Raw genomic sequence first — 20,132 nt, forward strand, 5'->3', positions numbered from 1 at the left:
ATACTGCATGATAACTCCTAATTTGATGTGTAATGGATATAAAATTATATTCACCCTTATCGTGGTTGGCGTAAACGTCTTACGCCTACGACTGTTTCGTACTAGATTAAAGATAAAATGCAAAATGTTTCTCTGGAAACCAAAGGCTATAAACTTGTGCTGGAATCTGCAAACCAACGTATCAATATATAACATCGTTTAAAATAGATATGTATCCACTTCCAGTCATAGTATTTTTTTATGATATGAATTAAACCCATAACTTGCCCTGAACAGCAACACACCATAATATTGCCATCGCCAAACTTAACTGTCTTATTTATGTACTTGTATTTTTCCTTTTGGCGAATTACAAATGTTCTCCCATCACTGCCTCTTAAATTGTATTTGAATTCATCAGAAAATATTTCAATATCGAAATTATAAAAATTACGATCAATTTTATCCGAATGCGGTAATTTGTCGCAAGTATTATATGTTTGTCTCGACCAGTTTAAATGTTCTGTGTACCAGCAGTACGGTTTTATAAAGTTGAAAAAATAAATTTCTTATGGTATGAAAAAGTCAAACAGTTTCTAGTTATCCAAAAATTTTTAAGAAACATTTTTTTCTGTGTAGGATTTTTTGTAAAAATTCAATATTTGCCGTAGTTATTTAATTTTAAAATAAGTTTATGTAAAAAAAAAAACTTGTTTGTCAGGTGTGGGGTTCGAACCCACGCTCCCTCTCGGGAACCAGAGCTTAAATCTGGCGCCTTAGACCGCTCGGCCAACCTGACTTGTTGGTAGTGGTATGACAAATCATCTATATAAGCTGTAAGGGAGGCTACACAACAACATTTTATATGTCAAACAAATTAAAAAACAATGAAAAGAAGTATTGCCAACTATTTACAAATAATACACAAATCACTAGTGACATCTATAGTCAAAGTTTTACGGTAGACATGTGTATTGTATGAAGTGTTGCCATTGTTATCATTCTCCAAATAATAACGGCCATAAATTGCTACACCAAAAATAATGTGAGAGAGGTAATTTAAATACTGAACTTTTGAAAGACAAGAAATTTTAAAATTCCTAAAAATTACTTCCCGGAAGGTTATCAATAAACTAAAATAAGTAATTAGTTCTCGTACCGTTAGCCGCAAGGCAAATGAGGCAGGTTTTGGTTCAATCGCCCCGCTATAAAACCTCGATTGCTAAAAAACCTGTACTGTTTGTATATAATTTGACAAAGAACATTTAATTATACTAGTCGAGACAGATATATAATACTTCGGCCTTCATAATTACCGCTTTCGTGTTCGGATAAGCTATCGTATCAAAAAATACTTTCGATATCGAAATTATGATAAAATTTATTGGTCGATATCGAATGCCATAATCTCAAATAATAAAATTACGATAAATTTTATTCGATATCGAATGATTTTTTTTATTCGATTCAAATTTTCAGGAGATGGTTTGCAAAGAAAAAAAATTCAAAAATTCCGGGTAAAACTCGGAAATTCTTTTTTTTTTGTCAGTCCAGTCAACTGTAATAAAAAAGCTCCCTAAAGTATGCAGTACAAATTTAGATATTTTATTTGCAAATAATTAAGAACAGTCTGGTGTGCGTGGGTTGGAGAAACTTGAAGAACTAACATTAGTAAATGCTACCGGTCGAAGCCGGGGCGATCAAATAGTAGTAAATAAAAACTAAATTACATTAATTTAAAAATCTGTTATAAAAATTAGTTTATTAAGTAATTCTGAAAATGTTTAAATAATGTGTTTACATAAAATTCAATTCATCTCTGTTTGGTGTATAATCGGGTAAAAGTTCCCATATTTTGAGGCGCCATCTTTGTCGTCTTTCTTCGGTCTCTTTTTCGAGCTTCAAAATTTGCGGTAGTCTTTGCCAACAATCCAATACCTTCCATTTTAGATGCCTATGATCATAAAAAGTTGAAACTAGTAATTAAGAAACATATAAAACTTGTATACTCACCATTCATGATGCGATATGGCCTGTTTCATTTTAGTCTCCTCAACCATTTGCATTCGTTTTGTATATGCCCACCATTGTCGGAAAATTATTTCGGTTAGTTTGAATTCATTGTAGTCTACGGCTACATTAAATTTACTACGTTCTTCGTAGACGTACTGCAACCAAATCTGTAGGTATTTGCGTGTTAAGATTTTCTCGTATAACTCATCGGCCTTTTGATTGCGTCTGGCTTTATGTATGCGATATAGACTAAACCAGGCTTGAAAATAAGTTTTCTTATATAAAGAGCAACGAAGTTCTTCACATTTTTTAATATTGTCTCTTTTGCGCTGCAATAGACGTTTGAAACCCTCCATGCCAATGCGTTTAAGTAAGTTGCGTTTATAGAATTCATGGGCTTTACTTTGATTTTCCATATATTTTTGTCGCTCACGTTCTTTAATAATTTTAGCCATTTTCTCTTGGCGACGTTTTTCCTTTAAGGCTTCAATGCGTAGACGTTTAGCTTCTTCATCCTCAAGACGCTATATAGAACAGATTCATTATACAAATTATATTTAATGAATTACAAGAACAGAGTTACCTTGGCTTCCTCTAAAGCTAATTTATGAGCCTCTCTTTCGGCATCCAGCTGCAACCGTCTCTGTTTGGCTTGTTCATGACGTATACTTCTTTCTAAGGCCCTTTCTTGCATATTTTGTAAGAATTTAGGCATCAAAAAAGCTTTACCTTGCAGTTTATTCAAATTATCATCCTCCTCGTCTTTTAGATTACCTATTAATTGCAGACATTTGGCTTTAGCCCTGGATTTGGGATCGCCCGAACGTATTACGGATTTTAATTCATTTTTCAATTCTTGGCGAGCCTCTTTAGCTTCCTCAGACAATTTGTGAAGTTTTAATTCCATAATTATACGTTCCTGTCGCTCCAACTTTAGCCGTTGCAAATCAATAATATCTTGTTGAACTTTTATTCTGAAAACATTACAAATTATCTAACTGAATGTTAATTTAGATTTTTTGCACTTACTTGTTTTGGTATTTTTTATTTACTTTGATATTCTCCATGGTGGCTTTTTTCTCCACGTTTTTCTTATGGTCATTCTCAAATCCTGTCTCACTTTCTGTATTTTTCTGACAATTTTTCAAACGAGTTTTTTCAATACGTATTTTATCCAAGAATATGTTTATCTTTTTAACACGATCAGCTCTACCATCTACGTGTTCCATCTCGATTTTTTCAATTGTAGTGTAATGGACCCATTTAAGAAAATATTTACGCATTATAGATGTGTTGTTGTGAGCTCGAGATTGAAATAATTGATCTATGATTTTCGATTTTTCCCTGTTTGAATATGTGTAGTCTTCAGCTTCCTCAGAAGAGCAAATAGAAAGTGATATTTCTCCACTTTCTTGTAAAGGAGGTTTGACATAATGCGCTAATTTACCGGTAACTACTAAATCATTATAGTCTCCACTACCCATATGTAGAGAACATCCATTTAAAGTTAAATTCTGATTAGTTTCAGTTGCATCTGAATTGTTTTCCTCCAAAATGCCAATTAGTTTTACCTCTTCCTCCATTTGTAGTTCTTTCAAGGCTTCTTCAGCCAAATCAGATATTACAGAATCGATACCATCACTGGTATTTGAGCATATCGAAGATTCTCTTTTAAGCTGACACGCGTTAGTGTCATCATCAAATCTTACACATCTTAAGTTAAGAGCACTTTGTTCTTCTATTACCTCTCTTAAGGGCTTTAAAACCTCATCTGTATCTGCCAAGGGACTGGGAGTTCGTTGACAATTTTCATCATGGTTTGATTGAGAATGTAAATCGTATATTTCATTGTTCAAATTTAATTCATTCATTCGCTCGGCCATAAAATCTAAAACATTTTCTTCCGGTTTTAGATGATCACCACTCCCTGGGCCTTCAATTACTAATATTTGATTTTGTTCTTCTAAAGGTTTTACTACTTCCACATCTACTATGTGCTTATCATTTTCCATATAATTCTCCAAATCATTTTGTAAATAACTATTTTCAAACACTTTCGTTTTGTTTTCGATCGAGTTTTCATTTTTTAACAAATTGACATGTTTTTCCAATTCACCAGTAAATAAGTCATGTACCTCCTGCAAAGCATCTATGGGAGTGTTGTAAAAATCCTCTATATGCTTATGAGTTGACTCCAAACTTTTTATTATATCCGTATTATCGATTAGCAAAGAGTGCAATTTTTTTACAGGCATTTTGTTCTGCTTGTGTTGTTTTTGCAGATGCATACGAAATTGATTTAACTGATTCTGAATATAATGATCTTCGACAGCAATATTGTGGTCCTTGCATTGTTGCAAATTCTTAGAGTAGGCAACCGTTGCTAGGGGCAGTTTACGTGGTATCCTTTTAAACTAAAAAATTTTACAATAATTTAAACAAAAATTAGTTTCTTTTAATATTGTTTCTTCATACCATTTCATGTCTTAGATTCATTACTAAGACAGGATCCAGATTCGATTCCATACGATTGTCGCCATTCAGTATATTTTGCTGGTGTCTTCCTACATAATCAATTTCTATGAACTTTTTAACAGCATCTGATTTTAAATTTGTTGAAATATTACTGCAATGTCTTTTGCGTATACGGTCCCATCGTGTATCCTTATTGTTGGAACCTAACTTATCACGTTTTGGATGTGTCATTACAAATTGTTGTAAATTTTAAACAGTTTTTGTAAGAATTCGATTTGAATTTGTGTTCACTTAAATTTTTCGAGAAAAAAATTTAACAACTTGTTTATATTTATATTTTTGGGTTGTCAAGGATACTTTGGTTTTTAAATAAAGGGTGAGTTAACCACAATGTTATAGATACGAGTATTGTTGTTTAGTTTGCAATGAAATTGATGTTTTTTAAATATTCTTACACAAATCTATTATTATTTGAGCTAATAGTAAATTATAGTTACCACTAATTTAACGTTATCATTATTCTATAAATACCGCCACTAATTTACTAGTCAAATTTGTTATTTATGTTCAAAATTTTAAACACATTGTTTACAACTTCCTTTGCGCTTGGCACCTCTATACAACAAAGTATCATTCCGATTTTTGAGACAAAATTACTTAAAATTGGTCACTGGTATTAATCGATTATGATTACGGTCGAAAGTCGATTTTCAGGGTCTAAAAATTATTTGTTCGTGATCGATTATCCACTCAGATTTTTATGTTGTCTACGTTTTCTGTTTTATAAAAACATGATGTTAAGGGAATGTTTTATAAATTTAATGAATTTTAAAATTCCATTAGTTATACTAATTGTATTCATTTAAAAAAATTGAAAATTACACTCTGACACTACAATTTTATACAACAAAAACATGAACAAAATTCCACAAATAAAATACATTTTTTTTGGATTATTTTTTTGTGTTTGTTGTGTAAAAGTGTAAAAAAATCAGAGTGTAATTTTCCATTTTTTTAAATGAATACACTCGTAATTTTGTCTTTGTTTAAATTTTTTGATACATATATAAAGTTTTTATTTATTCCAAAAAAAATAGTTTTATTCATGATACAACAATATAAGGTACACCCAGTAGAAAATAAATTCTCAATTATACAATTTTTGTAACGTCAAACAAAAGAAAATATGAAAAAAAATCAAAATCAAAGTTTGACATTATAGGGCTAAATATTGAAAACTCTCCCTAGTGATTCTACCTTCTACAATTATTGTATAATGGTTTTATTAATCGGTTCCTTGAAATTGTATCGTAACCAATGTACATATAATTAGAGCCGAAGTATTAGCGTTCTGCAGAACGGTTTCCAGAAGTAATTGCGACATCATTAGTTCCAAGGCTGCAATTAAAGAATCTTGCACCCATTGTAGAACTAGTTATTTATAAACTTCTAAAAAAAATATATATTTTTAATTTTTCATACAAATTTATATTGATACGTTATTTTGGTTTCGAAAAAAACTGATTTGTTGTCTAAAATATATTTCTTGTTTAATTTCTAATCCAGATTTTATAATTTTGTTTCAATATCTCATGTAGTTTCAATTTTTGGCTTCTCATCTAAACCTATGAAAAGCGATGTTACGTTATTTTTCATTTTGGGTGACGACATCCAGGAAAAGCATTCACTTAATAAATAGTCTAATGACTCCAAAAACTTACCTACTCAAATTTACCAGACTTTTTCAAATTCATCAGTTAAAAATATATTTTTGTAGAGTTGTCTTTCTTATTTCGAGTTAAGGATATTTTTATTATTAATCACTATTTAAATGCTCAGAGAATTTTGAAAATATTATATTAACTAATTTAAAAAAGTATTTGGCCTGCCCACCAAATCGTCTGCACTATTAAGCGAAAGTAAAAAATGCTGTTACATTTAAGTTAAACTTAAACTATACGGACTTTATTTTGTTGTAATGGCCAAATTAAGCGGCAGCGGCATCTTTTTTTCCCTTGCCAGGCTTTTTAGCGTTGGCGGCAGCTGCAGCTTCTACGTCAATGGGAGCTGGTTTAACAAAAGGTATTTCATCACGGAATTTTTCTGGCATATATTTCTTTAGGGGTTCTGGCACCTTAACTCCGGTCTCAGTTTGATGAGTCTCTAAAATAGCACAGATGACACGAGTAGTAGCGCACATAGTAGCATTCAACATATGGACGTAATCGACGGCAGCATTCATTTTCTTGGTTTGACCATAACGCACTAACAAACGTCTGGCTTGGTAGTCCAAACAATTGGAACAGGATACCAGCTCACGGAAGGCGGCGCTGCCACCAAACCAAGCCTCCAAATCTAGTTTCTTAGAGGCAGCATGATTTAGAGCACCCGATACAATGTTGACAATGCGATATGGAATTTCCAAAGATTGACAGAATGTTTCGGCATTGTTAATCATCTCATCCATCATTTCCCATGACTTGTTGTCGTGGGGTGAAGTGAGTACAAATTGTTCAATCTTCTCAAATTGATGTACACGGAAAATGCCACGAGTATCACGACCATGAGATCCGACTTCCTGACGGAAACATGTGGAGAGACCAGCGTATTTGATAGGTAAAGATGCCTCGGGCAACCATTCATCACGGTGATAGGCAGCAATAGGTTGTTCTGCGGTAGCAATTAAATACTTTTCATCAACACCGCCATCCTCGGCTTTTTCACTGCCTTTACCTACAACTTTGTAAAGTTCTTCGTCGAATTGAGACAACTGAGCTACTTCTTGCATAACTTCTTTGCGCATAAAGAATGGAGTATATAAAGGAGTGTAGTCTTTAGCATATAACATATGTAAGGCATGTTGTATTAAAGCTTGCTCCAAGAATACTGCTGCACCAGTCAAAAAATAACCACGACCACCCGATACTACTGTACCTTTTTCACCATTCATACCATCAATCATCACAATCAAATCGACATGAGAATATTTGCCTTTTTTGGTACAATCGCCATAAGTACGTTCTACCTTATTTTCCTCCTCGTCATTAGAAACCGGCACAGATTCGTGCAAATGATTGCCTACTTCACGCAAAGCTGTATTACGTTTCTGTTCGGCCTCCTGCAAAAGTCTCTCATTTTCGACCATAGCCTGGTCAATGAGTACACGCACTTTTTTAATTTGATTCACAGTAAGTTCACCCAGTTTTTCAGCATTTAATTCAGTCAATTCTTGTTGCACTTCAGCCGGTACTTCTGCAGCTTCATCGCCCTGTGGTTCCTTTTTCTTCATTTTCTCACCAATCACTTTGCTGCAGACATTTTTCACCTTATTAAGGTTGTCGGCACGATGACGTCTTTGACGCCACTCCGTGTCTTGGCTGATGACGGACTCCACCAAACCCACATCCTTGAAACGTAATTCTTGATTTTTGCGTATAGCATCGGGATTACCACCCTTGTCGCTACGGAAGAGATCCAAATCCAAGACCATTTTAATAGATGATGAAATCAAGTATTCGACGTTCGTGAAGAAGGCAAATTGCAATTGAATTAAAACAAAAATCCTCCACTTGAGTATGTGAATCACACAACGTGGCTACACTGTTGACAAATTGAATTTTTTCACAACAAACTGTCAAAAGTGGTAAGGTGACCAGACGTCTGTATATTGCCAATGTTGTCAATAGCAGAGATGTCAGCGATTGAAGGGAAATATTTTAGCATGCATTTAGAATATTTAATTTAATATAACATTGTTGTGAAGTATTTTATATTATTTATTTATTGATCTATTAACTTATAATTTCAAATTATAAACTAACATTATTATGAGCAATAGCATCAAAGGCCTTCAGCTCATTTGTTGTGAAGTACATTGCAATAATTGTAAAGGAATGGTTATTTTAAAAAGTAAAACATGAACTTCTAATGCATCATACAGAACAACTTAATGATCACATCCGAAAACCTCGGAAAGAAGAGGTAAGTAAGGATATCTTAGAAGTTCTATTTGATCCAATTATCCAATATTAATACATAAATGTGGGATTTTTTAATCCTATCAAGAGCAACTATCATTTCAGAAACAAATTATATTCAAACTTATATTTTGGCAATATTTTTAAATAAAATTTTATTTCAAGTTCCAGTTACGGCTATTAAACTTTTTAAATAAAAAACGTTATATACGCTATATAATAATAAATACAAGGATTTTTCGTATGAAATAATAATTTTTTAAACAAAATTAATGTACAATACTACTGTATACATATTTTAGTGATTAACTGCTTGTATAAAACCGTCATTACATGAGACAAGGATATTCCAATTTCAGACAAATTCGTTCGAATAAAGCAGGAAAAAGATATATATTTTTATTCCAAAATCACGTTTACGATAAATATTTTTTGTGTTACTTTTTTGCATTTTGGTAATTAAAAAAATATAGTCACAAATACTTTGAGAATGTGGATACACTAATGAAATCTGCTGTCAGTTAAGTTATGTGCTGCCAATTATTAAAATTATTTTGAAGTTGCCACATGGACACAGCTGTCTGTGACAAATTCTGTGTAAAAATATTTCTTTTATTGTAAAATATTTATGAAAACAGAAATAGAAAATAAATTAAAAGAACTATTATAATATTTAAAGAATATCCTTTAACTCGACCAGATTATGAGCATTATTGAATTTGAAATTGATGAAATACGAAAATTGTGTGAAAATGTTGTGCCAAACTCAAAAATAATTGCCTGCACATCAGCAGCTCCAGCCCCATTGGTTCGCGTGGATATACAAGAAAATCAGCAGTATCGTCAATTTACGGTGTGTCTACGATTTCCCGACGACTATCCGAAACAAACAATCTTAGTAGAGCTAAAAAGTAAAACTCTATCCGACAAGTTCTTGCAAGGTCTGACGGGTTTGTGTGAAAAACAGTGTCAGGAGTATCTGGGTAAACCGCACTGCATTAAAGCCTTACAATTCCTACAGCAATATGTTAAAGACAATCGTTTGTGCGTGTGTTTTGATGAAATTCAACAATTGCGTAAAGACTTGGGTGCCAATGCATCTGTGGACCAGCTAAAAATAAAACAAAAGTCATCCACGGTTCAATTCACAGCCAAGGGAGGTGAATATTATTATCGTGTTAAGGCCGTAGTGCCAGATGATTATCCCGTGCATTGCATTGATTTGCAACAGCAGGAAACTAATCTACCAGCAGTCTTATTGCGCTATCTAAATGGACAATCACGTGAAATTGTCAGACAATGTGTGGAGCCTCCATTGCGTATGCCTAAGGGAAAAACGTTAGCAGACTTCCAGCCAGTACCTTCTCTATACAGGGCCCTAAAATTCTGCCTTGAAGCTACTTTGGCATTTCATAGTGAAGTATGTACCATATGCCAATGTTTGGTGCTACCAACCGATCCAAACGATTTGGAAATGGATGACAGTACGGATGCCTATGTCGAGAGAGTCTATTGTGGTCATTTATTCCATCAGGGATGTCTGAAGTCATATTTGCAAGAACCACCATTCCCTAAAGGAGGCAAATTGTGTCCTGCCAAGCGACGTCATTTGCGTTCCGACGCCACCTACTATTTGGGTGGAAGTCAGGGCTCTAAAATGCCAACTATAACACCAGACACGGGAGGTTCCTGTGGCATACGTTTGGCTCATGACCGCTGGGTTGTCAGCGTTAAGGTGGCTGAATCTAGATGGGCTCAGAAACAGGCACGACAACGAGAATTGGAAGAAGTTGTGGATTTTTTAAAATGAAGCTAAAATAATTATTAGTTACCTAATCGAATACGATGACTAAACATTCGTTTAAAATACTTATTGTACAAAATATACAGAAAAAAATACATAAATTTTAATAGTCTTATTTCAAGTAAATATTAACATTGGCTAGAAAAGTACAATTAAAGAATTCAGATTATTATTAACAATTTAAAAAGATTAATGTAAAAGTTTTGTCACAGCATTGTCGATTTATACACCGATCGATTTCCATGACGTATTAATTAATTTCATTAATAAAATCAAATGATTTTTGTAATATAAAATGTTTTAAACTTATTTATTTTTAGAACTTTTCCCCCTGTCACAGAATTCCATTGTAGAATCGAAAGTAGAATTAATTCCGTATTTTGCTACTTCTCAATAAACCAAACGATATGACGATATCGTTCGCGTGTCACAAACGATAGTATTTGCGGACTAAATTGTACCGTTCCTTATAAATAATATCGTTTTTCCAGACAATTATGATATCGTTTTCGCTATCATAATTTTCAATAAAAAGGATAGTAAAATCGCCATGTCTACTCCGGCACTCTACATCCAGCCCCAAACTATAAACATAACAGGTTTTTGGGAAAAAGTTGTAAATTTGTCTGTAAACCACCATAAAACACATTTTATTGCTAGTATTCATTATTTCAAGGTTTTGATCACTGACGGAATTAAATTTTATTTACATGGGTCAGATGGCAAGCTGTTTGTGTAGCGGAAACCAAATGTCGAATTCGGTCAAGAACTCTCTGAGTTAGAGGGCCAAATAGGTGTTTTTTCTCATCCATGTAACTTATTCATAGCAAAATGTGTCCCAAATAGTTTAGATAGCTATTTCTTGAATCTTTCGAAAAAATTCAAATTTTTTGAAATTTTTTCCATGGATATTAAAGAAATAACGCGTTTTTATGAGTCATTGTTATCGTATTGTTTGAAAAGCAATGAAGCATTCAGTGTTGCCGGAAATCATCTGTTGTAGGGTTGATGATTTTACCCTTACACCACCATAGTGGGAAGAGTGTTATGCATTTCTACTGATGTTTGCAACGCCCAAAAATATTAGTCTAACACTTACTTTGAAGTACATATACCAATTGACTTAGAATCACTTTCTGATTCGATTAAACTATTTCCGTCCGTCCGTCTGTCTGACTTTTTTCTCAAATACTCGGTCAAAATTCTAGAATATATGTATATGGGCAATTCCATTATGTCGAACGGGACCGTCGTACACACTTAAACAGAACTAAAAAAGTCCAAATAAATCGGATTTTAATTGGTGCTAAGATTTTGGGCAAGTTTTCATTTTTAAGATAATTGCAAATAACCGAAGCATTCTCACGGGACAAATACATTCTAGGATAACGCTTATCTGCCCTGGGAACGATGGAAATCATAGGTAATTGTATAGCAGATGAATTGGTCAGAAGGGGTGCGATGATGAATGAGGAGGCGATCGACCTATTTTCAGGTATTTCCCTTCATAAATGCAAGATGGCTGTTCAGCAGAAACTATCAGCCCAATTATGAATAAAAATTCCGCGGGAGTTTTTTCCCTTTTCTCATTTTTCCTATTCAAATTCAATGGGAAAAAACTCCCGCGGAATTTTTTATTCATAATTGGGCTGTATATGAGACTGCACAAAACCGGTTGACTAATGAATCTTCCTGTGCTACAGCGAGGTCGACTTGGCCAGTATATGATGCCAGCAGGACGAATCTACTTATGGAATACCTTCGTGAGCAAATAAGGTTAATTGTCTCTTTTATTACAGGACACTGTATTATTGGGACACATGCTAGATGACTGACCCTACGGTACAATGATTACTGTAGAAGCTGTCATAATGAAGAAGGGGAAGATACTGTGTATCACCTTTTCTGCCAATGCCCGTCTCTGACAAACCTGAGGGAACGTATCCTCGGATTTCCAATTCTATCATGCTTGGATGATCTTTTAAGGATGAATCTTAAACGAATCTATTCCTTCATCTGGGTATCACAATGGGATCAGATTTGAATGGAACCTAATCTAAACTCGTTATCTTTAGGCATTAAACGTTTTTGGCTTGCGTATTGTTATTTTTGGTCTAAAAAGATATGGCATGGAGACAAGTGTCATTTTTCGAACTGCTGTCGCTAGGTGTTACACTTAATTTTGTGTATTTAACCATTAAATTGTCCGAAGACACTCATGGAGTGGTTGACCGACATAGAGTGCAAACTCCGAGAGATATTTAAAAAATTCGAATTGATTTTTAAAAAATTATAATCGAAAATAAAGAATAATACTACTGCATGCATCAAGCCCTTCAATTATATATGAATTTGGGGCTAAATATTTACCTATTTTTTTACATTCTCCAAAAATGATTGCCTTTTCCAGTGATTTTATTTATTATGTTATTTTATAAAATTGTGTTGTATTTATTTTTTGATTCTACATTTACTGTTATGTTTGTTTTGATTATGTTTTAATTGCTATTTTTGAAAAGAAAAACTATAACAACAGCCACCGTATATTTTTGTGAAAATTCTATTTGGTTGTATCTTTTTGAAATTTATCACAACAGATAAAGTTCATGAAAAACATATTAAAATCGTAAAATTTTGATAAATATCATTTAAATTCCTGATTAAAAACACGATCGGGAAACAATTAAAAATTATTTATGAAAATCACTTAAAAATTTTTTTAAAACTGAAATGTTTAAAATACGAACGGAAAACAATTTTAGAGATTTTTTGATAATTATTTGAACTTTGACAATATAGATTGTTGATGACGACCTTGGCAGAATAGAAAATGCATTCCAATTTGCCAATTAATTTACAGTGGGATTTTTTTTAATTATTATACAGTAATTATAATAAATGAACTTGAGCAAAATTAAAAAAAAATAGTATAAAATTATATAATGGAAAACAAATTTTAAAATTATATTTTTTTTTAATTTTTAAAACAAAACATAACTTTAATTCCGTAATAAACTGTTCCATAAAATAAAGCGGTGGTAGTTTTGTTTTAATTAAAAAGTAATAATTTAATAAAACAAAAGTTCTGTGTCAACATATTTAAAATCATAATAATTTTTTAACATCCATGTTTTGTGTAGAAATTAAAAATAAATGTGTAGAAAATATTTTTATGATAATAAATTTTATTATGTTTAATAGGTATGTAAATTTATTTTATTTTATTAAATAATAGTTATAGTAAATTATGTATGAATATTTAAATACTTATTGTGTGTGTGTGTGTTGAATGCCTTTTGTTTTTCATTCAGTTTAATTAAACAGAAACCATAAAGGATTTTCTTTTTTGTGTAAGTTTTGTTTTTTTTTTGTCTAGAAAAGGCACACGTACATTTTGAAAATAATAATTAAAAAAAAAATTAAAATAAGAAATACTAACTACTACTATGATTTATGATAACCAATGAATATTCCTTTTGTTTTTAATTTAGTGTAAAAATATTATGTATATTTTTGTTTCGTTTATTATTTTGAAAACAAATATGTATGTTTCTTCTAATTCTTGTTTAACTTTTTATAATTTTAAATTATAAAATATAGTTTATATTTTGTTGTTGTTTTAGTATTAGTTTTATAATTTATTTAGCACCTAAATTTTTATATGGTTTACCACCATGCTTTTCCCATTCACGATTAAATTCATGTTCCAGTATTTCAGCGCCACGTTTACGTGTCAAGCCAGTTTCCTCTAAGCTTAGTTCGCACATTTGCATGTCATCGATACCTTGAAAAATAAATTAGTGTACTCAATTAGTATTAAAGAAGCTATTAAGCAATAAATGAATAAAATAGAAATTCAAACAATATTCAAATTATTGTTCAGTATCTGAAAACTATTTGGAGTTATTGAAAATTGTTACAAATGTCCTGAATTTTTTAATGTTATATTTCGGAAATTATTTTTCTGCAATTCCATTTTCTATCTTCATCTTCAACAAAAGTGTTTTTTCTGTATAAAATTTATTACAATTCAATTAATGACAATTATTTTAAATGTGAATTTTAATATTTCACATTCAATCTGAAATATTATAAGATTGTGTATTTCAGATACAATTTGTTGAATTAATGTGTTATGATATGTACTGTATTTTATTTTGTATTTTTATTATAGTAGTATTTTGTATCTGTAGAAACTTCAATTCTCATAATTTTTCATTCTTAATAAAACATTTATTACAAAACAATTAAGAAATAGATATGAAATTAAATTCGCATAAACATGATTTCCAGTGGCACGCTAATTCCAATTTTATCTATGATTCATCTAGATTGAACCACTTCATTGTGAGTTGAACCACAGCTTGAACTATTTTTTTGTCATTTAATTTCTCAGCAAAACAATTAAGATGTACACAGTTTCGAAATCACAACATTTTCATTATAAACCAATTATGATTCAAATATTTTAAAGAAGTTCTTTTTCACAACTTCCAAAGCCATTTAAATAGTGTATTAGTTTTTCCCTCGGGTGTTTTTCCCATTGAATTTGAATAGGAAAAATGGGAAAAGGGAAAAAACTCCCGGGGAATTTTTATTCATAATTGGGCTGTATATTCCTATTTAAAAACTTCTAAATTTCTAAACTGCTGGTATTTTTTAATAGCGATAATCTATTAACTAGATTTATTAAAGGTTTATTTTCGTCAATTTAAACCCGATTTTCCTTATTTTCTATTGTAAGTCCCAAAAGTATGTGTGTACATTTTTCAATATCCTTATTATTAATATGAACCTACCAGCTGTTAAAAGTATTGGTGGTTTGTCGGCATGTAGTTCCATTTGCCTGGCAATCCATTGACCATCAAAATGAGCATACCACAGACCGCGTTTAGCTAAAATAATATAAGCAAGTTAATTTCAACACATACATTAAATTAAAATAAAAATAAGCTTACTATTTTCAGGTGCATTTGCTCTCATAAATGGTATGCGGAAATAGCGATGCTGGGCAGTTGTAATTTCTTGTTTAGGCTGTACCAAAGGTGGTGCTTTAGAAGCTGAACAGAGAAGCAATAAATTAAAATCATAGAAATTAAACATTTTTTTTAATAATATTTCAACTTACCCGCTTCCATAACACTTTTTGGAGCTCTTTCGTTTTCATCCATGGTAGTACGTTTGCGATTCTTTGCCTTCCAGGCATGATAGACCTTCAAGCGGCGATGGAATTCTTGGCGACAAGCCTGCACAAAATTCAAAATACAATAAATTGCTTAAAAATTCAGTAAATAAGTAAAATTGGTTTAAAATTTACCTCTAACAATTCAATATCACAGGATGTATTAATAGCATCACGTAATTCCGAATATTTCCATTTTGACAAATCATATTTCTGTTTGCCCAAAGCCTGCTGTTGGGCACGAACATTTTCCGATCTTAATCGAAATATAAGTAAAGGTAAACATAATTAATGAAATATGTTAATGTAATTAGATTTTGTAGATGATTTCTAATGATTAACCAAAAAACCTCAACCATTTTATGTTAAAAATTTATATACAATTTAAAATGTTTTTTTTTTTATAAAAAATTAAAAAAAAAAAATCAATTAAAGTGAGGTGATTTACAATTAATTATATGCTTTCAAATCAAACTACTATTTTAAAACAACTAACAACTACATTTTTAAAATGTTTAAATGTATACTTAAAAGAAAATGTTTACATATTCGAAAAAAAGGAAATAATAATGATCCTAGTTCTAGCGTAAAACACTGTGAATTGAAATGTTAAAACCTGAACTCACTTATTGTTTAAATAACGAGATGCAAAATTAGAAACACCTCGCGTGAAACTTTATTTTAAAAATATTTAGGTAGTATTGTAGTATATTTAATAGGTTTGGTTGAAAGAAAAGAAATTAGTTAAAAGTATATTAAAATTAGTTAAATAGATAGTATTTTGTTCGTTTTGTTGAATTTGTGTTAACTTAGTTAAGTTTTTAGTTTTGTTTATTAAAAAAAGTATTAATAAAACGTTTGTTGTTTGGTATATACCTGATAAGTTTATTTTGACCCATTAAAGTTGCATCCATTTGACCACTGTTGTAAATAAAAACCAAATAATGTGGAATATTTTGTTTTGTAATTTTTTTTTTGTTTTTTTTTTTTGGAATATGGTGAATTAAGGTGATAGAGAGAAAAAAAGTAAAAAATATACAAATACAATTTTACAATATTGTTTTTAAATTATTTAAAAAAAGGACAAAAACACAAGTGCTTAAAATTGTTTTTTAAAGCTATATACAATAATTATAAAAAAATATATTTAAAATCTTTTAGCAAATACTTACTTTCTTATCACGGGTGGACTGTCTTCCACTTGGCCATTTGATTCACTGGCCAAACGTAAGGCCAATTCATGATCTCTACGTTCTTGCTCCAGTTGTTGCCTAAATTTAGCATCATCTTGAGCTTCCTTTTCCAATTGTGCCTGTAAAGCTAAGGCTGCTTTACGATCCTCTTCTTCCTGCCTGAGACGTTGCACCTCTTCTGCTTTACGTCTGGCTTCCATTTCGGCTTTACTAAAAGAGGCAGAGTAGCAAAGAAAATAATAAAAATGATGTAGAACAAATTGTATCTTGTTAGATTTTGAAAATAATAGTTACAGCCTCTTGTTATCTTCTTCTTCGCGACAACGGCGTTCATCTTCCTCCTTAGCACGACGTTCAGCTTCTAGGGCTTCTTGTATCTTACGTAAGCGTTCTTGCTCTTCAGCTTGTTGTTGTTCCTGAAAATGAAGAAAATTAATTTATTGTACAATGTTTGACTGTCTTAGGGTTCGGATTTCGCCAAGTATTTCCTTAAATATTGAAGGAATACAGAAACTGAAAGTTTTATTTTTGTTGGGCCGTTTAAATCAAAATTTGGGTTTCTGTTTAAATGGAAATTTAAGATTTTGTGTGAAATTTTCTGACAATTAAATATAGGCACAGTAACAAGAGAATTTTAGAGACAGGGAGAACTATATATAGTACGTTCACGATAACAATTAATGATACTGCATCATCTTGTTCTCAATTTCGTAAAGAACGTTCGGTATTAACTGAAAGTTGTTTTCCCCAGGGAAAAACGTTTGACGACAGCAGAACGGTTACAACAACAACAAATCGGTCTCAAATTTCGGATAATTCTAATTACTAGTGACCGGTTTGTAATCTTAGATATAGAGTAAAAACTTGATAGGAAATATTTAATTTGAAAGTTGTTTCCTTAGTTTTTTAAATAGAATTTCAATAAAATCTTTTGATTTAAATAAAATTATTTTATAATCTTACCTTAAGTTTAGTATTTAAGTCCACAGTGATTTTATTCATATTAGCCATGACATTCGTATAGAGTCCATCAATTTCTCGGGTAGTAATTTTTTCATTAGCCTGCAAAATAATAAAATAAAATCATTTAAATTAAAACCACAAACAAGAAACACTATTAAAATTACCTTAATCTTGCGTATGGCTTCATCAATTTGACGATTTATATCAGAAACTTCGTTTAAAATCTCTTCACGGCCCCTTTTCAAGCCACCGGCAATTTCCACCGTTTTCTGAGCATTAAAACGAATTTTATTAATTTTCGCAATACCCTGATAACGAGGACGATGATGTTTGCGAGCCAAATAACCACGAACAGTACTTTGCATAATTAAAACGCATTTATTACGATACTTAATGCGGTTGCGTACTAAAATAAATTATTAAAACATATTTAAAAATTATATGACAATTGAAAATTAAAAAAATAATAACTTACATTTAATAACGCATAAAGCTCCTAAGGTAGACTTGACCCATCTAGAACGTATTAACCATTTCTTAACCTTAGCCACAATGGCTAATAGATTTTCTGTATCGGACTTCATGATACGATCGAATTCTATGAATTTACCAGGCCGGAAGAATACTTTAGTGATGCCAAATTTAAAATCTCTTGAGCTAAGATTCAAAGACTGTAACATGGCTTCGCAGAAAGTGCGTGCTGGCAATTTGGCCAATTCTGGTGGCAGTAGAGATTTATACATGTTATAAAGATCGGCAAAGGGGACACGAGATGGATAGCCATGTTCCATAAGCTCTAACACAGATATGGTGCCAGAGCATTTCAATTGAGCCAACGCCAAACCACCCTCAAAATCACGATCAATCATTTTACTATTGGGTTTAATACAACGTATAAAATTGGTGCCCTGCAAGAAAAAAATAAACAAAATTATTTCTTGAAGTAGTTCTTTGTCTAAAAACTTACATTCTTCTCTAATTTTTCCATTAATTCAGCCAATTGTGTCTTGAATTTAGAGCCCACCGAGATAAAATTCAATTTGCCTCTAGTGGCATTGCTGCTACCGGAAGGGAATAATGATTTTAATAGAGTATTTTCACATTCCTGCACCAAACCCTCCAAGGAAGCGTGTAGAGCATCATTATTTTTCTCTATAAACTGTTCGGTATTGTAACAAACTGCTCCAGCAAAATGACGCACTAAGAAACCTTCCTCATCTCTTAAAGTACGATGAGCTTTGAGTCTTGATGATCGAGGCAAACCTAAACGGAAATGATTCGTCCAAGCTTTGTGCACCTCTGTGGTAAAATGTACTGCTGACGGTCTAGGCAATTTACTTTCTTCATCCAGCAGAGTATAGATACCATTTGCTTTCGATTCAATTAATTCGATAATATCTTGATTATCTGTAAATGTGATTTCAGGAACATTCAAACCTTCACGTTTATAAAGTTCTTGTTCATTTTTCAAAATATTGTCATTGAAGAATTTCTGTAATTTCTCATTGCAATAGTTAATGCAAAACTGTTCAAATGAATTAACGGTGAAGTATTCAAAACCGGCAATATCCAAAACACCAATATAGTAATTGGAAGCTTGGAATGGAATGCTTTGATTGATTAAAGCCACAATGCGATCAAATAAACGGCTGTAAATGGCTTTAGCTAAAGCATCACGAGCATTAGAGGCTTCATACATTTTTAAGGGGACCCTGAAAAATTATATTAAATAAAAATTAAGCTACTATTTGCTTTTAATTTTCTAATATAAAATTTACTTACATTATTACGGTGCCCTTGAAGCCACCTCCCTTACTTTGCATTACCCTGGACACTAAGGCCTGTCTCAGTTCATCTGGATCAACACCCAACAAACGGCAAGTAATTGTTAAAGATTTTTCCGATGATTCCGATACTTGACAGCCACCCCTAGCATCATCTGGTATTTCTTCAAATGATATATTACCCAAATGCAAGCAGGCTGCTACTAGGGAATATATTTCCAACTTTTGAGCTTCATTTAGACCCAGACGTCCCAAAGCCTTGTCCAAATTTTGAAAATGATTGTAATCATCGATGATGGGATCTTTTAGAGGTCCCTTTTTTGAATGGTCTTTTGATTTTTGTGTTGCCGGTATTAATTGTTCCGTCTTGCTGTTGGCAAAGTATTGAGTACAACCAGAAAGGTACTGCAAATAAGAAAATAGTAGAAAAAATTAAATGAATTTTTGCAAAAATAAAAGTTTAATATTGGTTTATATAAAAATTATTATTAAATGTTTTAATCTTTAATACTCGTATAATTTAATGTTAATCAATATATTCATTCTAAAACTCATTTATAGCCTAGTCGGGGCTTGTACACTAATATTGAAAAACAAAATAAAATAGGTAGATAATAAATGTTTATTAAGTAGAATTTGGGTCTTCAGAAAGATGATTTCAACTAATCCTGAATATTCTAGTTTGTGAAGTTTCTAAAAATAATTTTAAAATGTTCCAGTTTCTAGTTTTCTAAATTAAGAAGTGGCTATAAATGGTGCTTA

At 31.7% G+C, this 20,132-nt stretch overlaps 4 protein-coding genes and 1 non-coding gene across 8 annotated transcripts in view; 1 reads left to right on the forward strand and 4 right to left on the reverse strand.

Moving 5' to 3' along the window:
* Positions 1–694: 694 nt before the first annotated feature.
* Positions 695–778, reverse strand: TRNAL-UAA (transfer RNA leucine (anticodon UAA)). The gene has a single exon. It is a non-coding gene; the product is annotated as a tRNA-Leu (tRNA).
* Positions 779–1,705: 927 nt separating this feature from the next.
* LOC135951651 (putative leucine-rich repeat-containing protein DDB_G0290503) lies at positions 1,706–4,758 on the reverse strand. Its single transcript, XM_065501372.1, has 5 exons — positions 4,468–4,758; positions 3,022–4,406; positions 2,576–2,966; positions 1,993–2,516; positions 1,706–1,933 (listed from the first exon to the last, which is right to left on the reverse strand). The coding sequence occupies exons 1-5, from the start codon at positions 4,696–4,698 to the stop codon at positions 1,777–1,779; spliced, it is 2,688 nt and encodes an 895-aa protein (XP_065357444.1). The 5' UTR covers positions 4,699–4,758; the 3' UTR covers positions 1,706–1,776.
* Positions 4,759–6,235: 1,477 nt separating this feature from the next.
* Positions 6,236–8,094, reverse strand: SerRS (Seryl-tRNA synthetase). The gene has a single exon (XM_065515175.1). The coding sequence runs from the start codon at positions 7,955–7,957 to the stop codon at positions 6,455–6,457; it is 1,503 nt and encodes a 500-aa protein (XP_065371247.1). The 5' UTR covers positions 7,958–8,094; the 3' UTR covers positions 6,236–6,454.
* Positions 8,095–9,023: 929 nt separating this feature from the next.
* On the forward strand, positions 9,024–10,544 carry LOC135951959 (uncharacterized). The gene has a single exon (XM_065501757.1). The coding sequence runs from the start codon at positions 9,148–9,150 to the stop codon at positions 10,252–10,254; it is 1,107 nt and encodes a 368-aa protein (XP_065357829.1). The 5' UTR covers positions 9,024–9,147; the 3' UTR covers positions 10,255–10,544.
* A 2,869-nt stretch (positions 10,545–13,413) lies between these two features.
* Positions 13,414–20,132, reverse strand: part of jar (Myosin heavy chain 95F jaguar) — a 62,719-nt gene continuing 56,000 nt past the window's right edge. For 3 of the 4 annotated variants that reach the window (XM_065515178.1, XM_065515176.1, XM_065515177.1), the window contains exons 7-19: positions 19,369–19,775; positions 18,554–19,298; positions 18,062–18,494; positions 17,751–17,992; positions 17,587–17,685; positions 16,918–17,039; positions 16,603–16,833; positions 16,307–16,351; positions 15,566–15,686; positions 15,377–15,494; positions 15,207–15,308; positions 15,048–15,143; positions 13,414–14,032 (exon numbers count right to left, since the gene is read on the reverse strand). In XM_065515178.1, the coding sequence (XP_065371250.1) occupies positions 13,887–14,032; positions 15,048–15,143; positions 15,207–15,308; positions 15,377–15,494; positions 15,566–15,686; positions 16,307–16,351; positions 16,603–16,833; positions 16,918–17,039; positions 17,587–17,685; positions 17,751–17,992; positions 18,062–18,494; positions 18,554–19,298; positions 19,369–19,775 (2,907 nt within the window). In that variant the 3' untranslated portion in view covers positions 13,414–13,886. The remainder of the gene's footprint in view (positions 14,033–15,047; positions 15,144–15,206; positions 15,309–15,376; positions 15,495–15,565; positions 15,687–16,306; positions 16,352–16,602; positions 16,834–16,917; positions 17,040–17,586; positions 17,686–17,750; positions 17,993–18,061; positions 18,495–18,553; positions 19,299–19,368; positions 19,776–20,132) is intronic. The other variant, XM_065515179.1, reaches the window with a different exon arrangement.

Source organism: Calliphora vicina, chromosome 1, assembly GCF_958450345.1.
Source record: "Calliphora vicina chromosome 1, idCalVici1.1, whole genome shotgun sequence".
In the NCBI taxonomy this organism is placed as follows: Eukaryota; Metazoa; Arthropoda; class Insecta; order Diptera; family Calliphoridae; genus Calliphora; species Calliphora vicina.

Coding starts and splice junctions, on each gene's coding strand:
- LOC135951651 (XM_065501372.1), bottom strand. CDS start 4,698: ATGACACATCCAAAACGTGATAAGTTAGGTTCCAACAATAAGGATACA. Junction 2,967..3,021: donor AATAAAAAATACCAAAACAA/GTAAGTGCAAAA, acceptor TAATGTTTTCAG/AATAAAAGTTCAACAAGATA. Junction 2,517..2,575: donor TAGCTTTAGAGGAAGCCAAG/GTAACTCTGTTC, acceptor TGTTCTATATAG/CGTCTTGAGGATGAAGAAGC.
- SerRS (XM_065515175.1), bottom strand. CDS start 7,957: ATGGTCTTGGATTTGGATCTCTTCCGTAGCGACAAGGGTGGTAATCCC.
- LOC135951959 (XM_065501757.1), top strand. CDS start 9,148: ATGAGCATTATTGAATTTGAAATTGATGAAATACGAAAATTGTGTGAA.